The following is an 11,544-nucleotide window of genomic DNA, read 5'->3' on the forward strand; positions in this document are numbered from 1 at the left end:
TCGCAATTAGTTAGGAATAATAGTGATGACATTAAACTGTCACTTAAAACATTTTTGCAAGAGGTTAAGGGGTGTCGATATTCTATTAATTGCAAGGGACTTTGTCATCACTATAAAGTTATTTATAACCAAATTTTTATGTTATCAGTGGTAATATTTTATTATTTATTTATTTTTAATTTATTTTATATCATTTTTGTTTAACTATCATGTTACAATAGTACAATAATTACTAAAAATTGATACAATAGTCCAATAATTACTAAAAATTGATCCATCAAAAGATAAAAATTCATATAAGTTCAAACTTTAAAATATAAAATATACAAAGATATCCTGAAATTAAACCTTGTTTTAAACCTTTTTTTTTGTTTTGATAAACCCTTGTTTTAAACTTAAACAACTAGAGTTATGACAAGATCTATATTAGTCTTCCTCTGAGTCACCCTCCAAGTTGCTTTCAACCTCTATGTTATTATTTGAGTTGTCCTCTTCATCTCCGCTAGTACCATCCTAAAAAATTTATTAAAAAAAAAACATTAAACATGAGTTAAAATGAAACAATATCACCATCGACCTCAGCAGACAATATCCACTCCAAAGCAGCATGTCATTGAGTGGCAGAGTTTATGCTCACTAAGCTTTGGTTTTAGTTGAAGGAACAACCTGTAGCTTATCCTAAACCTTAGCATCATGTTCAGAACTAGTCTCCGTTTTAACACTGAGTAAATTGGAAGAATGACCAAGAGAAAAGCAAAGTCAAGTGGCTTTTATACACAACACACATGGCTCATGTGCACGTATTGCTTTTCTTTTTGTATTTGCCAACGGTATGTGATGTGAGGGTGGAGTACTGTGGAGGAAGGATTTAAATGGGATCGATGTATTGGCGGTGGGCTGAGAGTCTGGGATCCATTGATTAAGCCACCCCCAACCCCCTTTGATCTCAGCAATACTTTCAGTGCTCCAAAACTTTGATCTTGTCTAGACAGTTTTGCATGTGCTGAATAGCATCGATGGCGAGACAAGCCCCAACTACAAGTTTGTACTGCTCAAATTTTAGCCCATCATACTTCAAGGCTACATTTCTACAAGCCTTTATACTCCCCAGTAAAAAGAAAAAAAAATGGTATTATATTCCATTTTGATAGATGAAAAATTCTGATAAATTTTCAGAAAAAAATTCCGTATGGCAGTACATAAAATTAGATTTGCATCTTTGTTATGCTAATTATGAAGAAATATAAGTTATTTAAGTAATTCAAACTATGATAAACACACAAATATATATAAGCATTATCAGCAGGGCAATAGAGTATCCATCTCTCTGTTATTTGAATTACCACTTAGGTCCAATAAGTTAAATAGCACAGGGCAATTTCCAATACTCCTAACCATGGTGATGGCAGACCAAATCTTTTGGTACTCTTCCCTTGAAGCTCTAATGATGCAAAGCTTTGTGATGGGATTCACATACTTGACTACACATAAACAACAAGTTCAATGATTGTTGAAGACATGACACTTTATTGAAAGTAAAATGCAAGTGTGCATAAACAAGGGAAAAGGCAAACTAATAACTAGCAATATGGTACTTACCTTGGAAGGATCCAAGTGATGAAGCAAGACCAAAATCTCCAAAGTTTACAAGAATGCTGTCTTTGATCCCTTTTGAGACATTAAATTGGGTAATAATGATGGGATCATGCCCAGCAAGATCTCTATTAGGATCCAAGAAAACTTCCACAATCATGTACCTATTTTTAAATTCCACCATAATTCTCTACCTGGCATAACAATTGTAACATAACACAATTCAGCATGGAGAAGAGGAATTCTTTTGCTTTCTTTCTTTCTTTCTTTTTAAGATGAAAAAAACAAATAACCTTGTACAGACATGATGGGGAATGACTAAATTGACCTTCAATGCAAAAATTGATAAAAGGAATGAATTAAAAGAAAATTTTAGAAGACAAATAAACATAACCACGATTTGGAAGTTCCACTGGTTTGGAACTTCAACAAAATGGTTATATAAGAAATGATACAGAACTTTAGCATAAGGCCTCTACAGAACTATCAAACAAACATGAAACCATATAAAAGAATTTGAAGGTTTAGTTCTACTCAAAAATCAACTATAGCACTAAATAATCAACAGGTCAGCGAATAACTCAAAAAACAAATGGAAGTAAGAACAAACAGCTTGAAACTCATAACTACACCTAGATATGTAATCCAAAAAACAAATAAACCTGTTGAAGACAGAAGCATTACAAACGACAGAAGTAGCAGCACTGAAAACGACAGAAGAAAAACAAGGCTGAAGAACAGAACGACAGAAGCAAGAGGAGACTTGAAACGGAACGTTTTGATTAATGAAGTCACACAGGACACACGTGCGAAAGGAACACAGAGCTTAGTTAGAGAGGAAGCCAGCTGTTAAATTGTAATTAGTTGATTAGTTGAAAAACGGTTAATTAGTTAGCACAGCACCTGGAGTAATGCTCTGTTTTTGAGTTGTATATAAATAGCTCAGTTAGAAATTATATTTTGATCAATTCATTTGTATCATTCATTTTAGCTAATAAGAATTTCAGTTTCTCTCTACTCTCTGTTATTTTACATGGTATCAGAGCGCATTTTCTCTCATTTTCTCTCTTGCCAAACAGAAATTTACTCTTGATTTTCTTCGTTTTCTTGGTCTCTCATGGCTTCAGACTCAACATGTGCACCTTCTTCTTCGTCTGCACCTACTGGAAGTGCAGCTATGGCAGATGAATCTGCTAACAACCCTTTTTTCTTACCAGCGAATGAAAATCCTGGTTTGGTTCTTACATCTCAGCCTCTCGTTGGCCCTGAGAACTACATGACCTGGGCGAGATCTGTGTTTCTGGCTCTGAGTTCCAGAAATAAGTTTGGATTTGTCAATGGTTCGATTTCAGAACTAGATCCAACCTCACCTTTCTTCAATTCCTGGAATAGGTGCAACACTACGATCCTATCATGGCTGACCAATTCACTCAGTCCTGATCTTAAGGCTAGTGTTATGTACATAAATTCAGCAAGGGATTTGTGGATTGATCTCAAGAATAGGTTATCTCAGGACAACACTCCAAGGCTGTTTGAGCTTCAAAAGGACATTTCACATTTGGTTCAAGGATCACTCTCGGTGAGTTCTTACTTTACTAAATTCAAGACTCTATGGGATGAGTTTGTGAATAATCAACCTTTCACAGTGTGCAATTGTGCTTGTGTTTGTGGTTCTAAGTCGTCTAAGCTAGGTGCACAGCATAAAGAACATGTTTTTCGATTTTTAATGGGCTTGAATGACAGTTATGGGACCTTGATTGGGCAAATCTTGCTTATTGAGCCTTTTCCCCCTCTTAGCAAGGTGTGCTCGTTGGTTTTACAAGAAGAGAAAAGGAGAAATATTGGCAACACTGTTAATGTGGTTCAGCAATTGGATCCTGTTGCTATGTATGTGAATGGTAGTAAGTCATTTCAAGGTAATCAAGGTCATGCTGGTAATCAAGGTTATGCTCGGAATAATGGAGGTAAAGGAGGTAACTTCAAGAAGGAGAGACCAATTTGTACTTACTGTGGCTTCACTGGTCACATAGCAGATAAGTGCTACAAACTTCATGGGTATCCTCCAGGGTATAAGCCAAAAGGTGGAAATAAGGCTATGGCTAATCAAATCACAGGAAGTTTTGGTTTTGATGGTCTTCCTAATATTCAACCTTGTGATACTAATCAGTTCAACATTGGTCTTCAGACTCCTTTTGGTGTTTCACAACCAAATTTTGGAGGTTTTCTTGGTGGTTTTGGTCCTCAGAATTGTCAACAGACCACTCAGCCTCAATGCCCAATTTCTCAGGTTCAATGTGAACAGCTTCTCAATTTTCTAAAGGCTTATACTGCATCCAGTTCAGGTTTTGGTACTCCAAATGGCATTGGTACTCAGACTGCTTCACAGGTTGCTTCAGTGATGGCACCTGCTCCTTCTCTTACTACAGCTAATTCATTTCCTACAGTTGCTTCAGTTTCTTCATCTTCTTCCAATTTCTCAGGTAATCCCTTTTGGTTTGCCCCTAATTTGTCTCATTCTATTTTTTCAGCCCAAGTCATTGATAGACATTGTTTTAAGTCTAATTCTTGGATTCTTGATACTGGGGCTACTGATCACATGGTGCACTCAGTATCACAATTAACCACAATCACTTCTATAGTCCATTCTTGTGTCTATTTGCCAAATGGGGAAAAGGTTGTAGTAACACACATTGGCACTGTGCAAATTTCTCCTACACTCACACTCACAGATGTATTGTGTGTTCCATCTTTTAATTTCAATCTCATTTCAGTCAGCAAACTCACTCAGCATAAACTTTGTTGCCTTATATTTCTTGGTGATTGGTGTTTCATCCAGGACCTTGCTCAATGGAGCATGATTGGTCTGGGTAGGCAAAGCAATGGTCTATACTTGCTTCAAGCTTCTATTCCTCCATCAAGATCAGCTGCTCTTGCAAATAATGTCAGCCACATTTCCTCTTTAAATTTGTGGCATTCTAGATTAGGACATCTTTCTTTGTCAAAACTTCAATTGTTGAAGCACTTTGTAGATATTGATGTTCAAAATAAGGCTACTTGCTGTGATGTATGCCATTTTTCAAAGCAAAAGAGGCTTTCCTTTCCCTCCAGCTCTCATGTAACCACTAAGCCTTTTGAATTGATTCATTGTGACCTATGGGGTCCCTTTTCTGTTAATACCATTGATGGTTACAAATATTTTTTGACTATTGTGGATGATTTTACTAGATGCACATGGGTTTACTTGCTTAAACATAAATCTGAAACTCAATTTCTGTTTCCTAAATTTGCATCAATGGTTTCAACTCAATTTGATAGTAAGATCAAAACCATTCGAAGTGACAATGGTACTGAGTTTTTCTTGAAACAATTTTTTCATTCTAATGGCATTTTGCATCAACTTTCCTGTGTTGATACTCCTCAGCAGAATGGTATTGCTGAAAGAAAGCATCAGCACATCCTCAATGTTGCAAGAGCTTTGAAGTTTCAATCTCATATTCCTTTATGTTTTTGGGGTGACTGCATCTTGACTGCTGTTCATCTCATCAATAGAATTCCTTCTAAAGCATTAGGCAATAAGAGTCCCTATGAAATGCTTTTCAATTCTTCTCCATCTTATCACCACTTAAGGACTTTTGGCTGCTTGTGTTTCATTTCTACTTTATCTCATAATAGGCACAAGTTTGCACCTAGGGCCAGAAAATGTGTGTTTCTTGGCTATCCTCATGGCATTAAAGGTTACAAGGTTCTTGATGTTGAGTCCAATTCAGTCTATATTTCCAGAGATATTGTCTTTTATGAAACTCTCTTTCCTTATGCTGAATGTTCTCAACCCTCTACTTCTTATTTGGATGATTTTGTTTTTCCTCATACCACCATAGATTCTGTTGAGTCTGTCCTTGTTCCTTGTTCTTCCTCCATTCCTCATTCTACTTCTATTCCTATCCCCGACCCTAGTTCTATTCATGTGGAACCTGTTTCTACAGAACCTGTTTCTGTTGATTCCATTGGTTCTGATGTTCCTACTTCTTCCCAAGCTTGTGATCCTCTTCCTTATCCTTCTGGTTTCAATGTTCCCCTTAGAAAGTCTACTAGGTCCCACAAACCTCCTTCTTACCTGTCTGATTACTCTTGTAACTTTGCCAGTACCAAACCCAGTTCAGGTCTGCCTTATGTTCTTTCAGATCATTTGAGTTACTCACATCTTGGACCTACCTTTAATTCTTTTGTCATGGCTGCTTCTTCCATTCCATCCGAGCCTATCTCTTTTCAGCAAGCAGTGGAATTTCCTGAATGGAGAGCTGCCATGGACAAAGAAATTGAAGCTTTAGAGGTTAATGATACTTGGACTTTAACCCCTTTGCCTCCTGGTAAGTCAGCCATTGGATGTAAGTGGGTTTATAGAGTTAAATACTTACCTGATGGTACTATTGAGAGGTACAAAGCTAGGCTTGTAGCCAAGGGTTTCACTCAAAAGCATGGGCTGGACTACTCAGAAACTTTCTCTCCAGTTGCAAAATCAGTTTCAGTTCGGATTGTTTTGTCATTGGCTGCTGTGAAAGGGTGGTCCCTTCATCAAATGGATGTAAATAATGCTTTTCTTCATGGGGAGTTACTTGAGGATGTTTACATGTGTTTACCACCTGGTTTTCACAGCAAGGGGGAGCATCATTTGGTTTGCAAACTGAATAAGAGTCTCTATGGTCTCAAACAAGCATCCAGACAATGGTTTGAGAAGTTTTCCTCAACTATTCTACAAATGGGGTTTGTCCAATCAAAGTCTGACTACTCCTTGTTTACTCATACACAAGGAGCTTCATTCACAATTTTGTTAGTATATGTTGATGATATACTTTTGACAGGAAACAATGTTGCTTGTGTTAATAATTTGAAGAAAGTTCTTGATGATAAGTTTGGTTTGAAGGATCTAGGCTCATTGAGGTATTTTCTAGGATTGGAAGTTGCTAGGACTGATGAAGGCATCAGTCTTAATCAAAGAAAATATGCTTTGGAAATCCTCAAGGACACTGGGTTCATTGGCAGCAAACCTATTAAGTTTCCCATGGAACAAAACTTGAAGTTGTCCAAATATGAAGGCAAGCTATTGGAAGAACCAGGTCAGTATAGAAGATTAATTGGACGACTCTTATACCTTACCTTGACAAGACCTGACTTGACTTATGCAGTGCATAGGTTGAGTCAATTTGTCTCACAGCCAAGGGAACCACACTTGCAGGCAGCTCACAGGGTGCTACAATTCATTAAAGGGTCACCAGGTAAAGGCTTATTCTTCCCAAGCAACACAGAGTTGCATATCAAGGCCTTCTATGATGCGGATTGGGCTGGATGCCCAGACACAAGGAGGTCCCTCACTGGTTATGCAGTATATTTGGGAGATTCCTTAATTTCTTGGAGATCAAAGAAACAAGGAGTCGTGTCCAGATCCTCAGCTGAAGCTGAGTATAGGGCTATGGCAAGTGTAGCCTGTGAAATCACTTGGGTTTTGCAATTGTTGAAGGACTTAAGGATTGAGCATTCAAGACCAGCTATGCTATTTTGTGATAACCAGGCTGCACTGTATATAGCAGCAAACCCGGTCTTTCATGAAAGAACCAAGCACATAGAAGTTGACTGTCATTTAGTGAGAGATAAAATTTTGGAGGGAATGATTAAGACTTTCCATGTTGCTACGAATTCACAGGTTGCAGACATCTTCACAAAAGCTTTGGGTTTTTCATCTTTTGTGAGATTGACAGAGAAACTAGGATTGAAAGACATTTTTCAACCAAAGCTGTTAAAGGAGCAATCTGAGCAATTACAGATAGCTTCCTTAGTTCAAGTTACAAAGTCTAATACTCTGAACTTGAGGGGGAGTGTTGAAGACAGAAGCATTACAAATGACAGAAGCAGCAGCACTGAAAACGACAGAAGAAAAACAAGGCTGAAGAACAGAACGACAGAAGCAAGAGGAGACTTGAAACGGAACGTTTTGATTAATGAAGTCACACAGGACACACGTGCGAAAGGAACACAGAGCTTAGTTAGAGAGGAAGCCAGCTGTTAAATTGTAATTAGTTGATTAGTTGAAAAACGGTTAATTAGTTAGCACAGCACCTGGAGTAATGCTCTGTTTTTGAGTTGTATATAAATAGCTCAGTTAGTAATTATATTTTGATCAATTCATTTGTATCATTCATTTCAGCTAATAAGAATTTCAGTTTCTCTCTACTCTCTGTTATTTTACATATAAACCCAAGGTGATCAAGTTAATCGGTTCATCACGAGTCGATGGACATGTAACCATGGCCATGGCTCCTTTAATGCGTCCAAGCTATTTCACCCTCATAACTTGAGACTGATTATAAAATTAGTTTTTAAAAACCATAAAACCCACTATCACCCTCATCCAAATGAAAAGTGATCTCAGAAAGGAATTATAACTAGACTTCTCCATACCCATGGATAAACGCAACAACAATTATCTTTAAAAAAATGATAAAACCCATCACTTTCTTAGGCTCTATAGAAGAAGAATCATACCTGAGAGAGGCGTGATTGAGAGAGAGAGGCATGAGATTGGGGATTAGGATTAAAGGGAAAAAAAATTATAATGAAGAAAAAAAAAATTTAGTGCCCAAATTTTTTTTTGAAAGTTGGCGCCCAAAATATTGAAGCGCACCTTTATTTTATTTTTTTCAAATGAAAATTATTCTAATATATATATATATAATTGAAACCTCTGAAATTTTCATAATTATCATTTGATTTAAATAAAATTATCATTTGATTTAAATAAAATTATTTTTGTTTAGTCCAAGATTAACAAAGAGTGAAACTTTATCTCTCTAATAAGTCCAACTTAAACTCAAACTTATCATTATCATTTTTTTTAAACAAAATTATTTTTATTTAATTTAAACTTAACATAAAGTGAAACTCTCACTCTATTGTTTCAATGTAAAATATTTTCAGGAAAATATTTTACTATTTTTAGGATGTTTATTTTAAGTAAAATATTTAAACAAAAGTAAAATATTTTTAGCCAACCAAATCAATCTAGACAAATTTGTGTAAAATATTTACACTTAAAATTTTGATAAAACATTTTACATTTTCTCTACTCCCTCCTTACCTGATACTTACATTTCCTCACACCTCAATCCCTCTCAGTTTTCGCTCTTCCTCTTTCATGACTACTATACCTTCTCACTCTCAAGTTCTCCCTCCTCTCTCTTTTCTCTTTGGCAGTTGGGACTCCTACTGGTGAGCGGTGAGGCAGTCGATGGTGCAGATCGTCAATCTGGGTCGGTGGTGAGGCGGTACAAATCGTCAATCTAGGTTGGCGGTGAGGCGGTGCAGATCGTCCTCCCTTTTATACTCTTCCTCATATTCCTAATTTCTTTCAAGCCGCATCTCTCAGATCTGGATAAGTGGGTTGTCGGTAGTGGGTTTGGTTTTAAGTTTGGTAGGTGGGTTTAGTTTTGGGTTTTGGTGGTTGGGTATGGTGCTGCTGGGTTTTGTTTTGAGATTGGCGGCTAGGTATGGTGTTGGGTGACTGATGGTCATCGGTTCAATGTTGTACCTATGTATGAAGCACCCACATATGGGTAGGGATTTATGTAATTTGCTATTTATGTATATCATCATACTCATAAGTGTATATATGATGTTCCCAGTGTATGATTTGTTGGACTAATGTGGTTCTTAGTATTTGTACATCAGTGGGCTAGCTTTTGTTCTAATGTTGGATAATCCCCTGTGATTGGTGAGGTTTTTTTCTTGTGTTTCACCGACAAACCATAGCTTGAAGGTAGAAACAAGACTTGCTGATTTTTGGTGATTGGACACTCATCTTATAAAATCTATGGAAAATAACAAATTTAGTTAAAATTTGCCATACTTTTTGAGATATTTGGGTGAGCCTTGAGCCCAAGACGGGCTATGACTCTGATATTGGTTTCAGCCACACCATTCTAATCTGCTGATTGCTCTCTTAGCTTAACAACAATTAGTCATTTTTTAAGCCACAAAAACAACTTTAACACAGTTCAATGCATCGAACAAATTTATAGACCAATGTTCAATCCGTCGGTAAAGAAAGTAGACCAATGTTCTTAAAGGCAAGCCCATATGTCAATGCAGAGAAGTTAAACCACTTGGACAATGTTTTGTTACATGAAACACCTTATGACACGGTCCATTGTCGTTCACGTATGATGCAGAGCTTTAAATCAAAAAGAACCTTTTACATTTCCAATTCAAAACAACTGTGGTAAAATAAGGTTATTAGTGAAGTGCTTGCATTTGTGGTTGCATTTTCAAGTGTCTAATTTGTACTTGCATTGGTGGTGGCTGATTTATGCTAGCATTTTCAAGTGTCTAGACAATCCAAACACTTGAAAAGATTTTACTGAAAAGATTTTACTGTAAAATTTTTTACTTGTAAAATATTTTACATTTGAAAATATTTTACTTTGAAACAAGCGGAGCGTACTATCTCTCTAACAAGTCCAACTTATACTCAAACTCAAACATTGATAATCTATCTCAAAATTTGCGACACTATAAAAGCAAAGCAAACCCCACTATATTTTTTTAAAGCAGAGTAGAGGTATGAGCTCTTCTTATGTTTTTTTTTTTTTTTTTTTTTTTTTTTTTTTTTTTTATGGTAAAACTTCTTATGTTATTTACTTCTCCCCTACTTTGTTAAAAAAAAAATATATATATATATATATATATTTTATGGTTTTTTTTTGTATTTTTTAAAAAGTAATTTTCGTACATGAACTACCAAACTCTCTTCAGCCGTTTTTTACAAAATAAAAAAACTTGCAATAATTGAAATTATTTTTTTGAATGTAACTCATCTTTCTCTTATATTTCTCTATTGTTTAGTCATATATATATATATATATATATATATATTGTTTTGTTTCAATAATTTCTAAACAGTAAATCTTCTAATTCTTTAATATTTTTTGGTCTTTCAGATGTTCTAATATTTGAATTTTTGAGTTATTTTTATGCAGTATTTGAAACTGTCTGACAAATTTTTTGTAAGCCATTGCATGTTCAAGCAATGGCTTATTCATCAAATTGTAACACAAATTGAAGTCATACAAGTGCAAATCATGCAATGGTGTAGTTTCTTAAATTTTTTATAAAAATATTTTAGTCTACCTCACAAATAGGTAGGTTCTCATGCATAGCATGGGGTAGCGACTACTGAAATCTAAATCTTACATATTGGGTAGGAGTGACAAAATAAACCCATTTGCCAACTCAAATCCACCCAATTTTTATGTCAATCGGATGTAATTTATAATTTGATCTTTAAAATAATCTTTTATGCGTTATTTTAAACAACAAAAACTTGAATTTAGACAATTGATTGATGACACGCCTATTAATCTTTGATCACCTTGAAATTTTGTAAACATGAAAAATATATGAATATAATGTAATCTAACGGTAGATTTATCAAAATTCTCATCGAATTAAGAAATATAGGGTTGGGTTTAAGTTACACCTGATGTAACTCTCAAAAATGTTACACTACCCAATAATTTATTATTGAATTCATATTTTGAAAATCCAACCGTTAGATTACATGTTCTATAGAGTCTGAACATTCATGCCAATTTTTATGCTAATTGGATGTAATTTACCATATGATCTATAAACTCATCTTTTATGCATTATTTTAAACTACTAAAACTTGAATCTAGATAATTAATTAATGACATGACTATTAATCTTTGATCACCTTAAAATTTTGTAAGCACGAAAATATATGAAAATAATGTATTCTAATAGTAGATTTGTCAAAATTTATATTGAATTAAGAAATATAGGGTTAGGTTCATGTTACACCTAATTTAACTCTAAAAAATGTTACACCACCCAGTAACTTATTATTGAATTCATATTTTAGAAATCCAATCGTTGGATTAT

General features: G+C 35.2%; 2 protein-coding genes across 2 annotated transcripts; one reads left to right on the plus strand and one right to left on the minus strand.

Moving 5' to 3' along the window:
• Positions 1-678: 678 nt before the first annotated feature.
• LOC115975468 (probable ribonuclease P/MRP protein subunit POP5) lies at positions 679-2,101 on the minus strand. The gene is made up of 3 exons (XM_031096287.1): positions 1,600-2,101; positions 1,345-1,481; positions 679-1,108 (listed from the first exon to the last, which is right to left on the minus strand). The coding sequence occupies exons 1-3, from the start codon at positions 1,775-1,777 to the stop codon at positions 959-961; spliced, it is 465 nt and encodes a 154-aa protein (XP_030952147.1). The 5' UTR covers positions 1,778-2,101; the 3' UTR covers positions 679-958.
• A 1,211-nt stretch (positions 2,102-3,312) lies between these two features.
• LOC115977209 lies at positions 3,313-4,656 on the plus strand. The gene is made up of 2 exons (XM_031098926.1): positions 3,313-4,073; positions 4,430-4,656. The coding sequence occupies exons 1-2, from the start codon at positions 3,320-3,322 to the stop codon at positions 4,462-4,464; spliced, it is 789 nt and encodes a 262-aa protein (XP_030954786.1). The 5' UTR covers positions 3,313-3,319; the 3' UTR covers positions 4,465-4,656.
• Positions 4,657-11,544: the final 6,888 nt, after the last annotated feature.

Source organism: Quercus lobata, chromosome 1 (assembly GCF_001633185.2).
Source record: "Quercus lobata isolate SW786 chromosome 1, ValleyOak3.0 Primary Assembly, whole genome shotgun sequence".
In the NCBI taxonomy this organism is placed as follows: Eukaryota; Viridiplantae; Streptophyta; class Magnoliopsida; order Fagales; family Fagaceae; genus Quercus; species Quercus lobata.